At 50.3% G+C, this 23,790-nt stretch overlaps 1 protein-coding gene across 5 annotated transcripts; it reads left to right on the plus strand.

Moving 5' to 3' along the window:
* Positions 1-1,935: 1,935 nt before the first annotated feature.
* Positions 1,936-23,281, plus strand: EXOC7 (exocyst complex component 7). Of its 5 annotated transcripts, XM_035558822.2 has the most exons (21): positions 1,936-2,120; positions 2,621-2,686; positions 3,739-3,923; positions 4,409-4,514; positions 5,055-5,277; positions 6,833-7,000; positions 8,062-8,073; positions 12,684-12,776; positions 13,769-13,837; positions 15,167-15,312; positions 15,645-15,797; positions 16,331-16,429; positions 17,000-17,062; positions 17,394-17,460; positions 19,861-19,926; positions 20,646-20,766; positions 21,193-21,288; positions 21,585-21,648; positions 22,196-22,237; positions 22,418-22,551; positions 23,027-23,281. In XM_035558822.2, the coding sequence occupies exons 1-21, from the start codon at positions 1,938-1,940 to the stop codon at positions 23,127-23,129; spliced, it is 2,259 nt and encodes a 752-aa protein (XP_035414715.2). In that variant the 5' UTR covers positions 1,936-1,937; the 3' UTR covers positions 23,130-23,281. The 5 variants fall into 5 exon arrangements, with proteins under 5 accessions (XP_035414715.2, XP_035414717.2, XP_035414718.2 ...); XM_035558824.2 differs by lacking the exon at positions 8,062-8,073; XM_035558825.2 differs by lacking the exon at positions 13,769-13,837 and having other exon boundaries at positions 1,937-2,120.
* The last annotated feature ends 509 nt before the right edge of the window (positions 23,282-23,790 follow it).

Raw genomic sequence — 23,790 nt, forward strand, 5'->3', positions numbered from 1 at the left:
CATTCACAGGACACAATCCTCTCTAGCAGATGTCCCCATAAACCCTGGGTGGGCAGTCACGGCCAGGCAATGTCACATACAGAAAATACAGCGCTCTGCCTGCGCATTGCCCTTCATGGTGGCCAGGGCCAGCGCACAGCTGTTTGCAGCATGATAAGGTAGGTTATGAAATGTGCCAAAGTTGTTGAACAAAAGAGGCCCGTTGGGCTGTTTCAGCTCCTTTCCAGAGCCCGGGGTGGGCTGACAAGCAGAAGATGGATGGGAACACAGCGGTCCCTTCACGCGGCAGGAGGCTGCCCTTGCCTCGGAGCAGCACAAGGCAGGGAGGCTGGGGCTGTCTGCAGCAGTAGCATCAGCTCTTGCCCTAGGCTGGACAAGGTTTTTGAGGCTGTGCAGCCCCATGACCACCCCCATTCCCGACAAACCCAGCCGTCCTGCTGCAGCGGGGAGGTGGAGGCAGCCTTCTCGTGGTGGGAGCCTTTCTCTCTGGAGAAGATACAGGACAGGGGTAGAGGGCTCTACGCTCCTGCAAATGTCTCTATTTCTGAAATTCATCGTCTACCCTGGGGCTAAGCCTCTGTGACCTTCCTGCACACCTTGGTTCTGCCCCCAGTGCCATGGGGCTGGTAAATCCCACCACAGCTGGACCTCGCGAGCCTCAGGGAGATCTTTCCAAGCAGAGCTGCCCTGTGCTTAGTATGGCTAATATATGCTTAATTTAATGAATGACAATATAGACTTTTTTCCCCCATTCCTACCCGGATCTCCAATCTGATAGATTACCTGACTGTGACTTTGGCAGGACCAGCTCCAGCCCATGGGGGAAAGGGCAATCTTGGGCAATGCCTCGCCTCGCATCACCTTTCAGGAAAGGGTGCAGCTCCTTTCCAGAGGCAAACAATGGCCGTGACCTGCCAAGGCGCCCTGTTTCCTCCTTCCGCGGGCAGCCCTGGTGTGTGACCCCAAGCTGGGTGTGGTGCGAGGGGGGTGGTGGGGAGCCCGGGACGTGTTTGCCTCCACATGTCCCCCAGCTCCCCTGTGCTGGCACTGTCCCTAGGGCCCTGCTCTCCTCCAAGCTGTGCAGAGGACAAGGTTCTGGGGGTGTTGGTCAATGCTCGTCTGAACATGAGCCAGCAGTGTGCCCAGGTGGCCAAGAAGGCCAACGGCATCCTGGTTGTGTCAGGAATAGTGTGGCCAGCAAGAGCAGGGAGGTGATCGTCCCCCTGTACTCAGCTCTGGTGAGGCCACACCTCGAGTGCTGTGTTCAGCTTTGGGCCCCTCAGTACAAGAAGGACATCGAGGCCCTGGAGCATGTCCAGAGAAGGGCTACAAAGCTAGTGAAGGGCCTGGAGCACAAGTCCTGTGAGGAGCGGCTGAGGGAGCTGGGGGTGTTTGGTCTGGAGAAGAGGAGGCTCAGGGGAGGCCTCATTGCTCTCTGGAGCTGCCTGAAAGGAAGGTGTGGGGAGCTGGGGGTCGGCCTCTTCTCACGGGTAACTGTGACAGGACCAGAGGGAATGGCCTCAAGTTGTGCCAGGGGAGGTTCAGTTTGGAAACGAGGAGCCATTTCTCCTCAGAAAGAGCGGTCAGGCGTTGGGATGGGTTGCCCAGGGAGATGGTGGAGGCACCGTCCCTGGGGGTGTTCAGGGAAAGGCTGGATGTGGTGCTTGGGGACATGGTTTATCCCTGGAGAGTTTAACGTGGTGCTTGGGGACATGTCTCAGTGGGTGACAGTGGTAGCAGTGATGGTTGGACCAAACATCTTGGCCCACAGCAGGAAACCACGACACTCCCTCGCCACTCTCAAGATGGCCGCACGGCCCGCCCGCCACTCTCAAGCTGGCCGCCAAGACCCGCAGCGCGCATGCGCCCCAGCCCCGCTGCCCTTCCGTCTCCCCCTGAAAAAGCCACTCCCAAGATGGCGCCCGCCACTCCTGCGCATGCGCAGTGCCCCCCCCCCGCCGCTCCCAAGATGGCGCCGCGGCAGTGACGGGACGGAGCGGGGGGGAGCAGCGGCGGCGGCGGCTTCCCGGTGGAGCGCGGCCTCGGCGCCCCGCGGCACGATGATCCCGAGCGAGGAGGTGTCGGCCCGCAGGAGGGAGATCGAGGGCAAGCTCAAGCAGGTGGGGCCGGGCCGGGGGCCTGCGGCGGGTCCTGGCGGGGCCTGGGCGCGGGGCCGGGCCCGCAGCCCCCGCGCGTTGCCGTGGAGATGGGCCCGGGGCCCCCCTTCAGGGCCTGCTGTGAGGGGCTGGGGGTCTGCGGGGGTCGGGTCTGCGGGGTCGGGGTGGCTGCACCGCGCCTGTGGTGGGCGGGGGTGTGCGGTGTAAATTGGGGTGTGTCAGCGGTGTCTGCAAGCTGTGCTGAGGCTCGTGGGCTCGGCGTGGTGGGGGGGAAAGGAGCAATCTGTAAAAAAACACTCTCATTATGTTGTGTTTCTCGCCTTGGGTTAAACGTCCTGATATCTGTTAGGAGGTGGTATGTTAAAAAGTGGCCTCAGCATCAGACCAAAGGTGGCTTGCTGCTGTGTTTAGCGGGGCTTGTGAAACCCGCCATGTGGTGTTGAGTGAGCTAAATGCTCAGTGCTCTGCAATGAGAACTAGCTACTTTTTCATCCTGATGATAGGAAGAAGAAACTCTGTCCTTTATCAAAGAGAGTCTTGAGAAGAGTGACCAGCTCACGAAGAACATGGTAAGGAGGTCCTTGAGGTTCAGCCTTATGGCTGGGTCTAGGGCTGCTCACCCTTAGGAAAATCAATTTTCTAGAGCGTCATTGTGCCTGTCTGAAGAATATACGGTAATAAGCCACTTGCTCAGCATCTCTGTTTTACACTTTGGTGGTTGGGCAAAAGGGAAGGCTGGTGAATGTTTAAAACCCAAGCCTCTTTCCTGGGAAGATGTGGGTGTAAATGCACTGTTGGCTTTACAGTCTGTGCTTTCTCATGGGAAAAGATATTAACAAGCCCCAACTAATTTGTGCAACAGCATCCCATCGTTGCTTCATAAAGGCAGGTCTCGTTTGGGGTTTATTTTGAATTTTTTTTGCTAAAGAGGTAGAATGTAATTATTGCACTCTAAGTGGTGCTAGTAAGCCTTCAACTGGCATACTGTGTCCAGTTTTGGGTTCAGTGACTTAAGAAAGGCATAGAAGCATCACTGGAGAAATCTGGAAAGCATAGCATAGGAGTGCATCTTGAAAGAACTGCATTTTGTCCTAGAAAAGATGATGTTAAGGCACCCTTTATGCACTTGCTAAGGCTTTTCACCATTCAGAAGTGATACCGCAGTTGCTTTTTAAAAAACAAATGTCCACAGTGCAAAAGAAGGTTCATGCTATAGTGTGTCTTTGCATTGTATGTCTCAGTTTTAGATCTTAGTGGTACAGAGCAAAGTGGCTGCCAGGCTTTACTTTTGTTGCTCTGTTTACCAAGGATGCCTCCAGGCTTTTCCTGTGGCTTTGTTTTGTGCTGTCAGATAAAATTTTCTCTTCCTTGGTACTGTTTTGGTGCACTGTTTGTGTGCTTTTCAAACATATAATTCAAAGCTGGCCTATCTTTGATGGCAGATGATTTGTTTTGTAATTATTGATGGAAATTAGGCAGGCTGTTTAAATCTTCTATGTCCTAAGGAGCCCAGCATAGAAGCTGGAATCTGAAGGTCCCGGACTGCCCCAATCTAACTACTAACCTACTGCGTGGATCCTTGTGGAAGGATGTCCTCAGCTCTCTTTGTTTCTCTCTGTAGGTTTCTATCCTATCCTCCTTTGAAAGCCGTTTGATGAAACTGGAGAACTCGATCATCCCTGTCCATAAACAGACAGAGAACCTGCAGCGCTTGCAGGAGAACGTGGAGAAGACCTTGTCCTGCTTGGATCATGTCATCAGTTACTACCACGTGGCTAAAGACACGGAGAAGATCATAAAGGAAGGGTGAGTTCAGCAGCTGGAACTTGCTGGGGAGCTTCATCCTATTGATCTTTTGGGACAGAGGTAGGAGCCGACTCTGCACACTTATTTTAATGTTCCTAATATACTTCCCACGTTCTTCCCCCCCCACCAGTCATCCGGAACGCTTCCGGACTTGAATATCAGCAATCCCCAGAGGGCAAAGTCTGCTCAGACTGTACTGATGTCTCTTCCAGATTTTACACACGTGTTGCCATATGAAGCTCATGAGCATTGGTGGCTTCTCTTCTTTCCTCTGCCCTTTTCCTAAAGTTTCTTTCTGCCCTGGCAGCAACTGCACGATTGTGGCAACGAGTGCAGTCGAAACAGAGTTCATGATCTTCTCTTACATAGAAAGTAAATTGGAATTTTCTGTATTACTTTCATCCTGAGTTTGGTCTGGTGCTTACTTGGTGTTTTCTTCCTTTGGTCTTTGGGGCACCGTTTTTTATTTTTGCTTTTATTTTTAGCCCCACCGGGAGGCTGGAGGAATACTTGAATTGCATGGACAAAATCCAGAAGGCAGTGGAATACTTCCAGGACAACAGTCCGGACAGCCCAGAGCTGAACCGTGTGGTAGGTCGCAGATCTGGAAGCTGGCAGGGGCGGGAGAGGGACGGACGGACAGACAGACAGACATGTGCCGCTTGCCCTCCTGCTGCGAGAGGCTGGTGGGCTTGCTGCCTGGCGAAAAAGGTGTTTGGGAACAGCTAAAAAAAATGGTTGCTTTGGCTTCTTTTTAAGTCTGAGCCCAGCAGTGTTTCTGCTTGTGGTGCTCTCTTCATGCTTTGTGCCGTTCCGGACTTGTGAAAGCCTATCTTCCTCGTGTGGTGGAGTTGATTGAACTTCCCCCTGAGTACCTCTTGTCCATCCTTCAATTGCTTGAGCAGAATGTGAGATCTGTTGCAATTCCACTTGTAAACTGAGCAACTCCCAGGCATTTTTGTATTTAATTCACCTTAAAAGTCTCTTAGTTACAGGCGTTGTTGGAGCTCGAAGCATGCGGTACTTGACAGTGGTTAGAAACACTACAGAAAGTGAGACCTCATGCAGACAGACGCGTGAGTGATTACAGAAACCCTGTGCTTCTTCTATCCCCCTCCTGTTTTGTGCCAGAAATCCCTTTTTGAGAGGGGGAAAGAGTCCTTGGAGTCGGAGTTCCGCAGCTTGATGACACGGCACACCAAGCCAGTCCCACCCATCCTCATCCTGGACCTGATCAGCGGAGATGATGAAATGGAGACACAGGAGGAGATGTCGCTGGAGCACCTTCCGGAGAGCGTCCTGCACGATATCATCCGCATTTCTGGCTGGCTGGTGGAAAACGGCAGGAACCAAGGTGGGCAGCGCTGCGCGTTGTTGCCTTGAGGTTCTGTGTCAGGTCAGTGCTCTCCAGCTGACTGTCGCTCGTGGTTGAGAGCAGAAGCGGAGTGGTGGGGGTTGTTGTTAGCACTGTGCAGGTAAGTTTGCAGATCACACACCTCCAGCCACGAAGCCTCTGCTCAGGTGAGGTCGGGACTGACAAAGCGAGAGTCACGCTGCCGCTGGTAGCTAGCAGCACAAGCAAAACGAGAAAAAGCTTTAGTGGCACCTTCTAGGGTAGGAGTTCAGTCTCCTTTCAATTCCCTTCTTAAGAGCCTGCTTTCTTATGCTGTTTGTAGTAGGGCTGAAATGTGCTCTGTCAGTTGAACAGTGATCTGCTTGTGGATCTGATGAGAGCAAAAGCTGCGTAAGTAAAGCACAAATCATCTTAAAGCATAGCCTGGCCTGCAGCAGAAATCCATGCCAGGAGCACGTTATTTAACGTGCACCTGCAATACCTTCTGTTGGAGCTGCAGTCACCTGGTGCCCAGGTGCTACAAGACACTGACTTAACTCCCCTGGGGGAACTGTTTATGAACAAAACCTTGTGTGTTAAATGTGACCGAAGAGGGATATAAAAGCAGCACAGGATTTTTTTTTTCCCAGTCAATACACATCTCTTCTTTCCTGTTCTGCAGCACCAGAATCTACCTACACCTTTATACCCCTTCATTGACTTCCCATTGTTTCCAAAACTGGTGCGCTCTTGGTAGTAGTGTGTGGACTTAGTGTTGGGTGTGGTGGGAGGACAGGAGTGAACACTGCAGGGGAAGGAAGCCGGGTTTGGAAGAAAACAGGAGATTTTTCCGGCTTCAGGGTACAAACAGGACAGGAGTTGACCCTGCAGTGTGGGAGGTGGTCTGTGTGCTGGAATCAAATGCGAGAGAGTCTTAAGGAAAGCTCTGAGGGCCCTGGGCTGGAGTAGAGGCAGGTTCAGGGTGTGGCCTTGATATGAGGAAAGGAAGGGAAGGGGGTGGAAATGCAAGAAAGGTGAATAGGAGATGGGAGGGGAGAGCGGTGTACTGAACTGTGGGTTAATTAGCTCGTCCTCTGAGGGTTCTGTTTGGAAGAAAGGCCTGGAGGTGAAATGGTTGGGCCTGGTGTAGAAGATGTGACAGGACACTTTATGGCTTCTTGGTTTCGAAGTCAGCATCTCAGGGCTGTGGCAGAACAGGAAAAGTTGCCTGCGGGAATGGAAGATTCAGAGTGAATGCCTGGATTCTGTTTCAGGTTTCGCTGTCTTTTTGTCTGTTAGATTGTTTGGGTGCTTTGGTTTCTCTATTGTGAAATAGAGAAACACCTGTCTCCTCTGTACTAAATTTTTGCTCTTTCTATTGAGTCTGTTTGTATTTTGGTTTCTTTCTGGATTTAGCACTGCTGGATTTGGTATTTTGGTAGGGAAAAACGCTTATCTGGGGTCTTACGTGAACACCGCTAAGTCGTCTTTGGGCCACTGTGTTTCAGGAAAGGTTTGTTTTTCCTTATAGTGTTTTCTGCTTATTTATAATCTCGTTTCTACCTCATCTCTTTAGATTTCATGACAGTGTACTTCCAAATCCGCTCTGTCCAGCTTGACCGCTCCATCAAGGGGCTGAAAGACCATTTTCGTAAGAACAGCTCCTCCACGGGGGTGCCGTATTCCCCTGCCATTCAGAACAAGAGGAAGGACACCCCCACCAAAAAGCCAGTCAAGAGACCAGGTGAGTCCGAGTCAGGGATCCCTGTACAGCGTTATCATCTCGTCGGGGTATCTGACACACTTCTGCAGGGCTTCTCGCCGCTGAGGTAGCCTCTGCGTGCTTACAGGGCAGGAGCAGGGTGGGATTTCAGAGAGAAGCACCTCTTCTCGGTGTTGAAGCCAGGGCAGAGGTTACAGACCTTGTTTCCATTTCTCAAATCATCAGATCTGTTCTCCGGGCAGCGTAAAGAAGTGGGACGGGCAGGATGGGGTCTGTAAACAGAAAGAAAAGGCCATTACCTTAACAAAGGAGATCAGCAAAGAGAGACCTGAGAGAGGAGCAGATGAATATAGTTTGAGAACATTTGTCCTCAGCCTTGGAACACGGATTATATCCAGTGTTACAGCAAAATGGAAAACTGAGACCTGCTAAAGCACGTCACTCTAATCACTACTTACGTGTAAATAATTATTGGGCCAGGAAACTGAGAATCTCTCAGAAATTGAAAGAGGGTCTGGGAATTTGCCTGCAGATCGAAAGTTGTCCCCATCGGATTTCGGAAGAGCTGTTAAAGCTTTTGTCTCAGCCTGTCTCTGGAAGAGACGTGAATGTGGCTGGGGAGTTATTCCACCTCTCCTCATAATGGAGTTTTGCTGCATTTTATGCAGCTGGGAGGCTGGTCACTCCCGTGTGCTGCTCCAGCTCGAGTGTGGAGCTGGCTTCCTGGCCTCTGAAACGTGCCACCTAGTGGGAAAACGGCCAGAAGGAGGGCCAGCAACAGCTGGCGTGTGCCTGACAGCAGAGCAGTGATGCTGTCCCTCTGTGTCTCCCAGCACCCTGTTGTCTCCTGTGTAATAGTGATGGAAGTCAGAAGTTTGGATTTCTGGGGGTTTTCCTGGCAAAAACTCTTTCCCACCCCGGTCTTTTTCCTGCGTTGTCCAAATCCTTTCATGAGTTCAGGAAAATACTAACTTAAGAACTGCGGGTAGGGACTGGGAATTGATGGGATGGGGAAAGGGAGGAAAAGCAGTACCCATTTTAATTGTGTTGTGTTTATTTTTATAATCCTGATGTGAATGCAGTCCTCATCCCAGGTAACGTGCGTCTATGTGTGTGTGTGTGTGTGCTGGCCCTGGTGCTCGCTCTCTTCACTTCTGAACGGAGGGGCTTTGGTGGGCCTCTTCGTGCTACAGCAGAGGGTGTGCCTGGGATATTTGGAGAGGGCAGGCTGCCCGGGGAAGGCTGTGACAGCCAGCGATCGCCCCTCTGGGCTTTTAAAATCAATCTGTGCCCCGGAGCTGTTCCTGAGAGCTGAAGCGTGAGTTGCAGCTGGTGAACTCTCCGGTGAACGCCTCTTACGCTTCAGGTAGACAGTCAGAAATAGAGGAGATTTTTTTTTTCATAGGAAGATTAAAAAAATCACTAGGAATGTTTTTTTTTTAATGAGTCTTGGATGCCCACAGAGAGAGAAAACAGCCCACATGTTTGAGAAGCATTTGTTCTCTACAAACCAGGCTCCTCCAAAATGGACGCGCTTGGGCATCCAAAATCGCTTGTCAGGATGAATGTCTCAGCTGTAAATTTGCCAGGAGATCTTGGCATCTTTTGGCCAAATTTAATCAGTTTGTGAGACAGGCCAGGTATCGGGCAGTGAGCACAGTCTGAATGCTCTCACAGAGCTCACGGTGTATGAAGGAAAGGATTTCAAGTGACCTATTGGGGTATTGCAGTCTCACGGAAAAAATAATGGCTAATTTGTCTCCAGTGTTCTCTGAACAAGGACACAGAACCAGACTGTAGCTCTTGAAGGACAGGGGTGGTTAAACCTTACACAGCAGCCATCACTTATGACTGCGAAATTGTACTGAAATGAAATTAAAGAGGAGGGAAAAATAATCTTCGAGCAGAGGTTCACCAGTTTTTCTGCAGTTCTGTCAGCTTTCAAGAACAGCTCCTGACGTGGAGCTCTAATACTCTCTCCACACTGGCACGGTGGCACTCTTCATAACAATATTCCTCTGGTGGCATTTGGCTCACCTGGTTTTAGCCTTTGTTCAGTTATGGACAAAGATTTTTTTTTTTGTGCATTCGCTTCAGTAAGGGAATTCCCACAAAACTGTTTCAGACAAGCGGTTTTCTCGCCGTTTCAACAGGGGAGTTGGTTTCCTTATTCCTTCAGGAAGAATATCCCAGCGCACAGCCCAGCGCGCACTTTAACCTCTTGCAGGGGATAAATAACAAACTAAATCTGATGTGCTATAACCTTTTTACAAAGCAAAATGGAAGGGAGGTTGCAGCTAAAGGGAAGGTAAGCTAGTAGGGACAAGCTAACCAGGCAGAGACCCCCACCCTCCCTCCCCCAGACGCTGTGCTGGATTCTGGAGAACGTATTCCACGTCCGTGCTTTGAGTCTTCATCTCTCCATCACTGCTGCAGTTGTTGGTGCACCCTGTTCTGTTTCCTCTTGTTCCAGTGTGCAATTAAAACTTTGACTGCTGGAGATGCTTCTAAAGCCAAATCGTCTCCTCTGTCAAGAGGAGACTTGACTTGCCAAGTCAAGTAGAAGCAGTCTGTGGCTTTTTTTTTTTTTTAAAGCACTTTGCTGTTTGAAATGTCAGCAGTCTGTCTCAGAGGACAAGCGTATTCAGGTTCCCAAATTGTCCCGTTACAAACATCTGCTCGTAAAATCCTGAAGGGATTGCTTCTCTGTGAGGCCTGTGGATGCAGCGCTGGGTTGCCTTGAGAGCAGGAGGTAGCTCAGAAGCTCTCTGAACTGCCAGAAACTTGGGAAGGACAGAGCGCAGGATACTTATAAGCAAAAGCCACAGAGTTTCAGCCAATTTTGTACAGACTCCTGTGGTTGGTGCTAAAGAAAAGAGGGTACACTGCTCTTCTGCTCGGCTAGGAAGCTGAGTAGTGGAAGAGAAAAACAGGAGAACAATGTGGAATTGGAAAACTGCCTCGTATGCCCCCAAACCACTTTATTTAAACAGGCCCAGGAGCAAAAATCTCAGGTGTTGTGTGAATTTTAGTTTTTTGGGGGGGCTCTACAGGCTACAGGGGAGCCGTTTCCAGTTTATTTAATGCTTCCTAGCAGTTTAATTTTACCCAGCAGTGAGGTGCTACCTGAAGACAGGCTGTGTGGAGCCTGTGGGGCAGAACGAAGAGCCTGTTCCCCTTTTCAGCTTCCCCTGTTGAGCGCTGCCGAGCTGGAACATGATGCTTTCATCAGCAGCTGAAACGCCGTCCCGGCCATCCCATTCGGTCTGCGAGCTGCCTAAGGAGGGAAAACAAGCACGGAACAAAAGCCTTTGGTTTTCACTAGAATTCATTAAAGCCTAATTACAGCACCAAGTGAGGGGGATACAGCAGCACTCAGGTGATGTCCACAAACACTTGAGGGGTGTGTGTGTTGGTGTAAAGCGCAGGCTTATGCAAATACAGGGCAGCAGAGGCAGAGGAAACCGTCAGGGGTGAGCTGTGGAGGTGTGTGCTGCACCCCTGTGAAGGGAGGGCCTCTGGGCAGCAGCAGCAGTTGCACTCTGCTTCATTTTTACACCAATTTACCCTTTTTTTTTTTTTTTTTTTTTCCGAAGGCAAGTGGGAGAGATCAAAACTGGTAGAAGAACAGCAGCTGGGTTGAGCTCCAGCACGTCAGCTGGGCCATGGTATCAGCAATGATAGTAAAAAAACAGCTTAGTGCATATCTTCAGGGCTTTCTGCAGCCCTGCTCGCTCAGAGGAATTTAACGTTGTGCACAAACACTGAAGGTTTCTGAAAGCAGCTAAGAATAAAGTGGAAGTGTTGGGGATGGAAAGCATCAGGAAACCTGGAGGAAGTGATTCTGGGATCAAATGAGCAGGAAGAACATGGAAGAAGCTCGGAACGAATCCATCAGCACAAGGGCACGGGTCTTCCCGCCTGCCTAGTGTGGGTCTAGAGGGAAGGATTTTCCTGCCAGACGAATGTGGCTTACAAATGTTTTTGTTTTTTTTTTTAATTTAGTAAGTGGTTAAGAGTGATCTGAACTGATGGCTGAAAAATGTGGCCCACGAAAGCTTAGAGTTGGAGCTGCACGTTCTCCATTCTCGTGTTAATAAACAGTAAGCCACGTTGAGGCACGTTGGTGATTCAGGGGGGAAGCTCTGTCACTTCCTTGTGCTCCCCAGACAGAGATGTGCTGTCTGCAAGACAGGAAGATTCCTTCAGCCTGCCCCGAACCTGGTCGCTGTGTAGGGTTAGGATTAGGCTCTGGGGAGGGAGAAAGTGCAGCGCCCCATTGTGAGTGGGGTTGCGGAGGGGCTGCCAGAGGTATGCCTTAAAGGTTTCACCGTAGGGCCCTTTTTGAGGTGACCCCAGGTGGGTGCTGGAGCTGGTTGGTGCCTGGGGTTGGGGTTGGGGTTTGGAGAGAGCTCAGAGCCCTGCTGTGAGGCTGTCCCCGTGCCCCAGGGCGCCGTCCTGCAGCGTGGTGCTTCCCCCGGGGTCAACCGTCCTCAGCTTCTGGCAGCCAGCGCTCGTTTCCTGGCCGTGCTGTGGCTGATGTTTACTGGTGGACGGAGGGATTTTCTGCACGTTTGAAGTATTTATTGCTTTAAAATGGAGGACTGACTCTTAGCGTTGGCAGCCGCGTTTTTATTTCTTGGATCTTTTTCTTCATTTACTCAGCCCAGTTCTGTTTTGTCTGGGTTTTCTATGGAGAGTCCTTCTGCCTTCCTAAAACTCTCTGTTCCCTGTTGTGCAGGCAACGGCAAAGCTCTGCTGTGAGAGTATGTCCATGTGCTTGTGATAATTGCAGCTTGTTGCATGACCACTAACCTTTTAATGTGGAAACAGCGCTTAGTTTTCAGTTGTCCTGTTAATGCTTTTTTTTTTGTGCTTCCTAGCTGTGTATCCAGCATCGGCTTTTGTTCAGTCCTGTCTGTTTTTTGTGTGTGTTAAGTATAAATCTTTTAACCCCGTGTTGTTTTTTTTTTTTCCATGGTTTTAATTGATTTGCAGTTCCTTAGAAGAAAAGTGTCTTGGGGATTAGGGTGACTTAATGCGAGTTAGACGTGGGTGGGCAGCGTCCATTATGCTGCGATTCCTGGGGTGGGGATTGCTGCTGCAACATTGCTCTCTGAAGTCCCGAGGTTGTCACCCTTTGATCGCTTCCTGCAATGCCAGAGATTGTTCAGTGCCTTGGCTGTGGGGATCTGTATTGAGCATGCTCAGGAAATACCCTGGAATGGCACCTTTTTTCGGCACCTGCAAGGGAGGAGCTGCCATTGTGGCTCTGGGGAGCAGGCAATGCGTTGCTGGATGTAAATTGTCCGTACCCCAGCTCAGGGAAGGCTTTTGTGCTTGGATGCAGCGTACCAGCTTAACGGAAAAAACATCACGGGGAAGGAAGCTGGGATCAGATTTTCCCAGCCAGCCATAGCAGCTCACCAAACTGAGCTGAGCGCTCCCTGGTTCTGTAGCCGTGGCCGGACTTCATGTCCTCCCCCTGAAGGAGGGAGACAACCTGAAAACAACCATGGCATCCGCACGCTCGGACGCGAGTTTTGGGTTCTTGCCGGCCCTGTGCTGAGCATGCTCATTGGTGCCCAGCACCCTCCTGCTGGGCCCGGGTGACAGCTGCTGGTGAAGGGCTGGTGTTCTGGGTTTGTTTTCTTTCACTCATTTTCTAGGTCTTCTTGTCTCTTCTCTCTGGCTCTGGTGACAGGCACGATCCGTAAGGCTCAGAACCTTCTGAAACAGTACTCTCAGCATGGTCTAGATGGGAAAAAGGGGGCCTCTAACCTCATTCCTATGGAAGGTAATCACAGCTCCAGCTACTTCACCTTTGAGCTTCTCTGTGTATCAGCCTTGCTTTTCCAGGTGGGGCTTCCGTTAGCCGAGTGCTTGGTGGGCAGGGTCAGGTAAATATAGCTGTCCTTGGGCAGCCAGGGAGATGTTGGCGGCCCAAACTACTGATCTGAATTTAGCGTCTGAATTTCAAAGGCTCTGTAAACAAAATACAGGTGGAAAGGGATTTTACGTTAGAGCAGTCAGTCCACCATAGGCACGTGGCTAACGGAAGCTCTGCTCTGATGACATCTTCCTGTGGTGCTTCTGTTCTCTTTTCTTGTTTTGCCTGGTCTTTGAGACGTTCAGTTTCCTAGTGACCTTTCCAAACCTGATGCAGAAGTGTCAGGCCGCAGCGAGCCCAGTGCATCACGCCTGCACATCTCTGTGAAGACCTGCCTAAAGGGTCTCCTTCCGTGTTCCAACCTCCTCTGCTCATAGAGGTCGTACCAGACAGGGGAAGGGACATCATTTGCTTCAAAGCATCTATAAGACCTTTTTCCCTTCTGCTGCGTATTCGTCTGAAGTAGATTTCTTCAGCACCTACATTGTAGTCTACTGAATCCCAGATAGTGACTAACATCACTTACTGGGGGGGGAAAAAAGCTCAGTGATGAGCAGGAGATGGACTTTGAGCTTGAATTTGTAATAGTTGTGGGTACAAATTGGATTTGTGGTGCCTGCTGTCCCAGTCAGAGCTTATGGCAGAAGGTTCAAGTGACACCTGTGGCCCAGGAAATGATTTTACTCACTTCTCATCAGGTTTCAAAGGGTTGCTACTGCTACATAACCCCATAAAGGGATTTGGTTAGGTAGCATTCCCGGGACTGTGTAGGGAAAAAAAAAAGTCCGTCAGATCAAATAAGCCAAGCTTGAAGCGGCTTCCAGCCAGTGTGAGCATCCATGCTGTAACCACCCTGGATAAATTGCGCCTTCTGTTTGTGCCGGCTGACATCTCACTAGGTCATGAGCATGATTTACGAGTTAAACATCTTTCCGATACCCTGAGCGACAAGCATGGGCCGGCTGCTGGTAAGTACCGTGTTGTCACTTCGTAACGAGCTGCCTAACATCCCTTCTTTGCAGCATGCTTCACACTCGTGGCGTAGCCAGTGGCTGTTCGTCTGCGTGGGTAGCCCTGGAGCATGGGCCTTCTCTGGCTGTGAAGCTCTGGCTCTTCTCAGTAGAGTTCACTCCTACTAATCGCACAACCCCGAGCCCTAAATACAAGGGACCCCGATTTTGTCTAACCGAATCTGGAGGCCGCCATGCTGAGGGGCCCTTCCCTGTAGGGAGCCGCGGGCTTGTCGGCGCTGAAGTGAAGCAAACAGGGAAAGGCTTACATGTGGCATGCCGTTTGGTGGGCCGCTCTCCACCGCAGGCCGCGTGTAAAACCACGTCACGTTTGTGTGCCACGTGCTGACCACAGCTTCTAAAAGATCGTTCTGAGGGGCCTGTCAGCGTAGGGAAGAATTGGGTCTTTCTCCATCAAAAGTCGCAGATGCTGCTGGGAGGAGGGTAGCAGCAGCAGCCGTAGCTTAGAGAAGGCCTCTCTGCATAATTTTGCTCTTTTCTAGTGGTTACTGCAGGGGTCTGAGCAATGCAGGGTGATGCGAGCCCATTTGTGTCTGTCCTGCTGACACATCCAGCTCGTGGCTGGCATCAGTTGGTGGGTGCCCTCGTATCTTCCTGGCACTTCCTATGCCTACCACGTAGGTTCCTCGCTATGTCTTTGAGACATTCATGTGCTAGAACTCAAAAACGCACATTTGTATGCAGCATTTTGTGGCAGATGCCTCACCTAACTGTGCTGCTAGTCCTGCTTTGTAGGATTTAGTAGTTCATCTGCCTGTTATTATCTTTGGTTACTGCCTGTAGGAAGAGGCTGCCTTCCAGGAGAGCCTCCATTTCCAAGAAATGTTGATGCAACATGGCAGTTCTTCATCTGCATGATGGATGGAGATAAGGAATCCTAAAAATATGAGCAGAGATGTTGAATAATTCACCTCAGACCTTCCCTAGTTTAGTACTCCGTGTTCAAGCCCTTGATTAAATTTAGTTTGTATCCCAGAAGAGCTTCAAACTTGCCTTCTGTCACGAGGCTGGGAAGAGCTGGTGTTGTGCTGATGTGTCCGTTTCCTGAGCTGCAGCTGACTTGGCGTGCCTCCCATGGGCAAACCAAGGGGGCAGGCGTGGTGAGAAGATAGCTCTTGGTCTCGAAGCAGGACGGGCACAAAGCCAGAGCCGCCTGTTCAAGAGGAACCTTGTGCCCTCTGCGTAATCCGAGGCCTTGCAGGGAGCAGAGCTGCTGGAAGCTCGGTGCGAATTTGGTTCTCTCTTAAAGACGTCTTGCCTTTACAGGGAGGGATGATGTGTTCGACATCGAGATTGACGCCTACATTCACTGTGTGAGTGCCTTTGTCAAACTGGCCCAGAGCGAATACCAGCTCCTGACAGAAATCGTCCCGGAGCACCACCAGAAGAAGACTTTTGATTCCCTCATCCAGGTCAGTTGAGCCTTTCCCCTTGGTTTCTCTTGTAAAGGACATAAAAATTCCTTTCCTTTTCTTTTTCACTATGAGGACGTGGATTACACCACGTGCTGTGGGTGCCCTAGAGCGCCACCACCGCTGGGGTTGTTCTCCAGGACCTGGGCAGGGAACCGGGGCAGACGGCCCTGGAGAACACGTGCTTTGTTCACTCGCCTTGTCGCGCTGTGGGTACCAGCAATGACCCATCAGCTAAGTTGTCATCGTTAACGGGGATCCTGCGTTAAGCCCCTTGTGCTACGTGGGCAGAAGTCATGCTGCTTCCTTCTGACCGACTGGCTTTGTTGCAGGAGTCGCTGGATAACTTGATCATGGAGGGGGATAACATTGTCTCGGCAGCCCGGAAAGCCATCATCCGCCACGACTATTCGGCGGTGCTCACAATCTTCCCCATCCTCAAGCACCTCAAGCAGATGAAGCCAGAATTTGACCAGGTCTTGCAGGTGAGTTTGATGGGATTGGAGAGTGTCCTGCGGCTTGGGTTGCAGGGAGAACTTTTTGAAAGGGATGACGACAGTGACTTTGAACAAAGCAATGTCACCTCTGTCCCTCAGCATGGACTGGGAGCGACAGGTGCAGCTTGAGCTTAGTTTGGGCTGTGCTCCCTGTCATCTAGAAGATCATCTCCCCTGAGGAGGGCCTGCTTGGACTATGACGCAAGGTTTTTCAGGCTCCTTTCCATCTGCTTCCAGCTGGAGCTGGTGACTGATGCACCAACCTCTTAGATCAGGTACCGCACAAGAGGAAATATGAGAGAACAAGTCCTGGTCATTGTTAGGGTTGCAGCATCTTCTCCCTCCCGGCAGGCCAAAGAATGCAAGGTTTCACTCACTGTTGATAATGCTATGAATATTCTTCTGATACATGGAGAATTGAGAATGAGATGCTGGGATGGGGGAGAAAGGAGGGTAGGTGCTGGACAAATGGTCAGATGCTGCTCGTTTTCTTTCTCTGATCTGTTATGGGACTATTCCAGGGAACTGCGGCAGGCACAAAGAACAAATTGCCAGGGTTGATCACTTCCATGGAAACTACAGGTGCAAAGGCATTGGAAGAGTTTGCTGACAACATTAAGGTAGGTTTACCATCACTGTTCTCTCCAGCAAGGCCAGCAGGTTTAGAAAAGGGGTTTTCTGAGCAGAACTCCCAGTTTAGCTTTCTGCTTTCCATGAGACCACCTACTTCTTGACTCCAAAGCAGGGCTGTGCCTGCTGGATAGCATTGGAGGGTCAGCTGCAAATACTGAACACCGGATGCTGGTCTCAAATACAGGAGGCCTCTGTAGATACTGAAGTCAATCTCAGAACTTAACTCCATGTAAAAAGAAAGGGAAATTGCTGGCTTGAAAAGCTGCGGAGGACTCGGGATAAACTGTCCCTCTGTAAGGTGGGCTCTGTGAATGCACTGCCCCATAGGCGAGACGCACTTTTGATGGTCACATGCTGAGCAAAGCCCCTGTGGTCCTGAGCTGCCAGTGCACAGAAGCTATGGTTTCTGAGCACCAGGAGATGGCACTGTGAGAGACGAGTCTGAGGATGCTGAGGCTGGATAAACAAGGCTACGGCTCACTTGCAGCAGCAGTTGATATTGTAGATGCCTTGAATTTTCTAACATGCTCACCTCATGTCTCTTTCTTCCTCCTTAGAATGATCCAGACAAGGAATATAACATGCCAAAAGACGGGACAGTTCACGAACTCACCAGCAATGTACGTGAAGATGATGATTTGTATTGTCCTTTGTAAATAACAGCCTCAGAAGAGGTTTTAGAGCAGTAGGGAAATTTATTTTCTTAGATTAACCTGTCTTTGTATTGGAAGGGCGCTTAACTGGCTTCCCTGGAGAGATTAGCTGGTTTCCCTTGCTAAGCTGTGGTGTGACTGTGTGGGTAAAACCCAGTGACTCAGAGGAGTGTAGCAGTCTGTTTCTTGAAGGCTTTTGAATATGGCAACACATGTGGTCCTTCACGATCCTTAATAGTGGAGCATAAAAGCAACTGATGTGTCTCCTAACTTCCCTCTCTCTCTCGTTCTCTTCCAGGCCATCCTTTTCCTACAGCAGTTGTTGGATTTCCAGGAGACTGCAGGTGCCATGCTGGCATCTCAAGGTACATGCATGGAGCTTATTTGGGCATGCAGTTCCTTCCCAAAACCTTCCCCAAATTGTCTGGACATCTTCCCTAAAAAGATCGAACCTCAACGCGCACTGTTAGCTTGTTCTTCTCCTGTTCTTTACCCTGTGGTTTGTTTTGTCCTCCGATCTGCCCTGACTATGTAGTTGGTTGTCTGGAGAGCTCCAAGGGATGCAGAGAGTTTCCCTGCTGGCCTTCCACATTTGATCCTATCAGGTATTCTTGGGATGGTGTTTGTTGCTGGTGCGCGTTATGGTGTCAAGAGAGGATGCCTTAGCCACGTAGCTCCAAATCTGACACTGGACTGGTTCCCTGTGACTGTATTGGAGTGAGGATGGTTGGTCCGGCTGAGTTAGCTGTAGCTGGGCTGTGTAGTGGTGAATTGCCTTCTTCCTCTGTCAGATCCTCTAGTCAGAGTACAACAGCAGCAGCAAGGACACTCTCCTCAGCATCCAGACGTGGTCAAGCTGGGACTCCTGAGCTAGTTGTGTGCCACGTGCCAGAACAGAGGGAGAACACGGTTCTTTACAGAGCAGCAGCTCCCAGTTCTGTAGTGCCAATAGAGGCGCCTGCTTTGGGATGAATTGCACCCAGAGGTGCCCCTCTGATAACACCTTCCAGCTGCTAGCTCGCGTGTAGGTGTCTGGAGTTGGATTAGAAAAGTCCCATAGTGGTCCCAAGTGATGAGAAATGCATGCGTTTTTTTTCTGCAGTGCTCCCCTCGAGTGGTAGCAAAAGCAAAGCTTATCAGTTAAATGCCAGTCCCTTGCTCTTGGTGCCCACAGAGCAGCTTTGTAGGGCCCTATACACCCATGCAGAGATGCTAAAGTGCAGAGTGAGAGTGAAATGGCTTTGCTTAGCGTCTTGGGAAGGTTACATGAGCCGTGCATTCATTTCAAGGACTGGTGAACTGCTGCTGAGGATGTGAGAGAAGGCTTTCTTTTGTCTTGAAAATAGTTTGAACTGACTTGGAGTGAGGTGTCTTGCTAAATGCAAATAACGGCAACACAAACAAGTCACTAGCAGGGGAAGGAGGTTACTCAGCCTTTCCTCCGTGATCTCCAGCTCCATTTGTGGCCTTGGAGGGACTCCTGCCTGCTCTCCTGTGTAGCTGTCTGTGGCTGCTTTGTGTTAATATCTGCTTTGTTCTCAAAGGGATGGCGGTCTCTAACCTGTGTTTTTGCACTTTGCATTTCTCTTTCTCTCTCCTCCCTCCCCTTTTCTCTCTGCTCTGCCTTAATCTTTTTAGTTCTTGGGGACACATACAATATTCCTTTAGATCCCAGAGGTAAGCAGCCTTACCCCCACATACCCGCTCATACTGCGTTGGGCTCTTGTGATGTATGTTAATTCTTTGTCCTCCAGGAGTGGTAAATAAATTAACATGTAACTGAAAAGAAAAAAAAAGGGGGGGGGAGACACACAATTGAAAGGGGAAAAAGGGGAGGGTGAGTAACTCTTGCCAGTGGGCTGGAGAGAATAGCGAGGGCTTGTCACCTGCAGACAAAGAGGGATGCCACATGAGCTGAAACAGGCCAAAGGCACTCCGATGGCACCGAGTCTGCTTGGCACGGGCAGCAAATTGGCCCGGCTGGTATCGTGCTTCATCCCAAGCGCCCCCGGCTCCTCATTGTCCAACTCCCGGCAACAGGAGCCTCGAGGCCTTTTCCCATGGGGTGCTTCTGAACTCAGACCACCCGAGCTAGGCCTGGCTGCCAAACTCGCTGGCAGGGGGAGAAGAAGATGGCTACCCCGCGTGTCCCAGGGGTCACAAGCCCTGGAGGGCAGAAAGCCATCCCTCTGGTGCACAGAGGGACACGCTGCAGCCCACGGCCACCGCTTGCGTACGGGCAGGCGGCGGTGCTGGTGCGGGCCCTCGTGCAGAGCCAAGCAGGCCCTGTCAGCAGCCACGGGGAAAGCTGAAACTTTCCAGAGCCCTTCTGCTTGTCTCTTTCACTGTCGTGTGCCTGCTGTTAACAGCTGCAGCTCATTTGCTCTCCGACTGCAAATTTCTAGTGCTTAAAACCCCTTTTTGGGTGGTGGGGAAAGGACGGGGGGAGGATACGCTTAACGATTTGATTTCTGATCAAGTGGATGTCCTCTGAGCACTAGGAAGGAAAGGAGAGGTTTCTGCCACGATGCCCAGCACCCGATGCAGCCGCAAGGATCACAGGGTGCAGAGCTTTTCCCTCCTCACCCTGGATAATCCACTGACAGTCGGCACTGAAGCAGGGAGCTAATTTCACTGTCGACGGGAGCTCTGTACTAATTCCGTAGCAACAGGGAAGGGGCTTGTTTGAACAGAGGCAGGCTGACCACACGAACCCTGCCCTTCCTCATGGCATGTTAACTGGCTTAAGACTCTTTTCTTTGCAGAGACCAGCTCTTCAGCTAGTAGTTACAGCTCGGAGTTTAGCAGACGGCTGCTGAGCACCTACATCTGTGAGTACGCTGCACGCCTTCCCGTTTCTGCCCCCTTGGCTGTTCTTCCCTTGGCTTGTTCTTGAGTGAAAAGCACGGGCTGTCTCTTACTCCATGCGATCTTTCTCTGTTTAATCTGGAGTCTGATGGAAGGGATGGAGAAAAAGGATCAGTCTGGGAGTTTCGGAGATACAATTAGACAGGACAAAGCGCAATGCAGCAGCTTGTTTTGTTGTTATCATCGATTGCCTTAAACTGTTCTCACGCTGGGCTTTAGGCCTTCGACCCGCTAGGGACTCCCAGCTGCCAGAGGGGCTCTGTAAAATCCCAGTTTTGTATTTAATAGTAAGATGTTGAGATGAGTTCATGGGACTGCCTTGCGGTGGTCTGTTATCATGGTGCTCAGGTCCATCAGGTTCCTTGAGATGAGCCTGTGCTGTGCTCGGGCCGAGTCTGATCCCTCGTGCTGGCCGTGGGACTTACTCTGAGCCTGTGCTGCCAGTTGCACCAAAGGCAATAGTTCACGGGGCACTTTTGGTTACTTGCCGAGGAAAGATCTGCATAAGGCTTGTAGGATCGCTGAGTGCACGTGATCGTACCCTTCTCTGTACATGCGTTTGGGGCTGTGCTCTTCGCTTTGCTGTGGGTTCACGGTGACAGCACGTAGTCCTCGGTTTGGATCGCCAGTTACAAGAAGTTTTAGTGCAAAACTTTTTGTCCTCTGTTGTTCCCTCTTTAAGGCAAAGTATTGGGCAACTTGCAGCTTAACCTTCTTAGTAAATCCAAGGTTTATGAAGACCCGGCTTTGAGCGCCATTTTTCTGCACAACAACTACAACTACATTCTGAAGTCTCTGGAGAAGTAAGTGTGCATCTCTTTGAAGTCCACGCTGATGCTAAGCACAGTTTTCAAGCAGTCTCTGGTGTACTGAGTGTGTTTACTTGCAGGCCTGTCTCTTCTCTGCTATTTCTTCCATTCTTGAGACTGCCCTTTTGAAACCTTTGCCCTGTTTATAGACACTGCATTACATGAGGGGGGGAGATAAAAGCATCAGAGAGACCTTAGGTTTCAGAGAACCCTTTCATCTTGGGAGGACTGAGGATGTGGCTTTGGAAAGCAACTTGGAGTAGCTTCTGTCTCCCTGTTCAAGCATTCCATTTGTGCCCTTTTTATTGTAAAGGGCACAAAAGATCATGTTGATAGGGGCATGAAATGTTGCTATCTTGCTAGTAGTACCCCTGAGAGCACCTGGCTCACAGGCTTCCTTGTGTTTTCTTCTCCTTTCAGGTCTGAGCTGATCCAGTTGGTAGCCGTGACACAGAAGACAGCTGAGAGGTCTTACCGGGAGCTCATTGAACAGCAGATCCAGACCTACCAGCGCAGGTCAGGTGCCGTCCTCTGCTCTTCCCTTACTTCTGTCAGAGTTTGAGAGCTTCTTGGGAGATTCATGGCCAGTGCTGGTGGAGAGTGGGAGAGGTTAGCCTTAAACACAAACTAGTTTAAACCCAAAACCAAGTATTCTGGTTCCCAAGTGATTAATCTTGGAAAATGGTCGCTGTGGAAAGTTTTGGGGTGTGTGTTGTTTAGGTTGGCCTTTGGGTAATGGGTGAGGGCGTACATGCTCTAGTGAGACATAAATAACTCCTTTTTGCTCCTCTCCCATATCATTTCAAATGCAGCTGGTTGAAGGTGACAGATTACATCCTGGAGAGAAATCTGCCCGTCTTTCAACCAGGAGTGAAGGTGAGAGGGCAGGCGGGGATGACTTTAAGGTGATAGAAACTGCCAGAAACATCCTGTCCCTTGTGATAATCAAAGATTCCCAGAAATCACCTTTATAACTTGTGCCAGTATTGCTCTGTGGCGTGAATACTGTGGCTAGGACAGGATGGAGAACGACGTTGCCTTCTAATCTCCCTTGTCCCAGATTCACACAAGTCTTTTAATTTCAGCCTCCATTCTTCTCTTTTCACCTGAGCAAATGCTGCTATTTTGGATTTGCAAAACCTGGAGACCTTCCCTAAGAAAGGGCTCAAAGCATAAAGAAGTCTATTTTTATGCCTGTTCTGGCTGAAAATTACCCTCGTTAAATGTACTTCAGATGAAAGCCAATTGCTGTATGTAGTGTGTGCTGCTCACTGCAGCCTTCTCTCCTCCCTGCTTTGGGAGAAGGAATTCGAGCCAAGTAGGTAGGATATCGCTTAGGTTGGACGGGGAATTTGTGGGCAAACAGTGATGTTGGGATTTTATTTCTGGCAATGAAATAAAGACTTTTCTCTCCTTATTGCAGCTCAAGGATAAGGAGAGGCAGATGATTAAGGAGCGCTTTAAGGTAAGAAGATGATGGATGGTAGAAGAAGAACGTCCCCTAGTTGACTGAGAGAAACAGGGACAGGAAAAAGATCTGCCTAAGGAGAACGCCTGTCCAGTGGTGATCACTAGTGCGTGAAAATAGCACTGGTATAGAGATGTGTTTGCCATCAGAACACTCTCCAAATTTTATTTTGGACAGGGTTTTAATGATGGGCTGGAGGAGCTATGTAAGATCCAGAAGGCCTGGGCAATTCCAGACATGGAGCAACGGGACAAAATTCGCCGGGCGCAGAAAACCATTGTGAAAGAGACCTACGGTGCCTTCCTGAACAGGTGAGAACCTCTTGCATCGTTGTCATCTCTTCCTTGGATTTACTGAGGTCTTTGGGACCTCAGCCGGAGCTTTGGCACTTTTCTACTGTCCTGTCATAGCTTTTCCATCTTGCACACTAAAACAAGGATGTTTTAGCTGAGCTCTACTAGTTGTGAACATCTGCTTGTCACCCCGATTCCTTGTTCAGGGTGAGTGCAGATGTTCTAGCTATCACAGGGCTCTGAGCCACCCTGGGTTTACCCACGTAAACCTCAGGAGACCCATTGTAACTAGCAAGGTCACTTGCTCCCTCCAAGACACCCCGTCAGATTCAAGTGAGACCTGCTGGAGTGGAGCTCATTTATCCGGCAGAGGAAGGATACAGGTGGGAACAGCCTCTCTCAGTATGGAGAAGGGTCTTTTGCTGGGTCTTATTTGCTGGGTCTTTTGCTGCGTCTCAGTTGCTTGCCACCTGCGGGTTGTCTTCCTTTGCAGATATGGCAACGTGCCCTTCACCAAGAACCCTGAGAAGTACATCAAGTACCAGGTCGACCAAGTGGGAGAGATGATCGAAAAGCTGTTTGACACATCAGCGTAAATCCGCAGCCCTCTTGTACTCTCCAGCTGCCAAGTACAAGTCAATGTTCTCTCAGCAACTTTTGTGACTCCCCTCCCTCCTCCCCTGCCCCGTTGTGGCGGGCAGGGCGTTATACTTGTATTTATCAGATTTATAAACCCATGGAAACACTACCTCCTGGCTGTCTTTGCCTCTTTCTGTGGATCCTGAGCAAAGACTCCAGATGTGCACTGCAGTTCTGTGTCTTGGGATCTTACACTTAGATATTTTCAGGCTTGTGTATAAGCGTTTATGCTTTGCACGGCTGACACACTGCGTGTGTGAACCCTTGTGGCAGCAGCATGCCTCGGGGCGATACTTAGGGGCTTTGCTGCAGGAGCTAGACTTGGCCATCTTCACACCAAGGCCTTTGAGAGCTTGGGGCATGTGTGTTGTGTTTCTGTGGTCTCAGTCCAGGCACCTCTTGCTCCCACCTTGCTGCTTGCTCTATTGTGGGGCCTTATCCATTGTCTGCCCGTGGTAACACTTGAAATGGAGGGTTTCCATAGAGCTGGGAGCGCTCACAATAGCTGCTGCTTTGCCATTTGGAGCAAATCCATTATTCACCTAGCCCGTATTTACAGCAGTGAGTGTATGCTGGCACCTCATTAGCCCAGCGATGGGAGAGCCTTTGTGTCACCAC

Source organism: Cygnus atratus, chromosome 18 (assembly GCF_013377495.2).
Source record: "Cygnus atratus isolate AKBS03 ecotype Queensland, Australia chromosome 18, CAtr_DNAZoo_HiC_assembly, whole genome shotgun sequence".
Classification (NCBI taxonomy): domain Eukaryota; kingdom Metazoa; phylum Chordata; class Aves; order Anseriformes; family Anatidae; genus Cygnus; species Cygnus atratus.

Coding starts and splice junctions, on each gene's coding strand:
- EXOC7 (XM_035558822.2), top strand. CDS start 1,938: ATGCGCAGTGCCCCCCCCCCGCCGCTCCCAAGATGGCGCCGCGGCAGT. Junction 3,924..4,408: donor GAGAAGATCATAAAGGAAGG/GTGAGTTCAGCA, acceptor TTTTATTTTTAG/CCCCACCGGGAGGCTGGAGG. Junction 13,838..15,166: donor CAAGCATGGGCCGGCTGCTG/GTAAGTACCGTG, acceptor TTGCCTTTACAG/GGAGGGATGATGTGTTCGAC.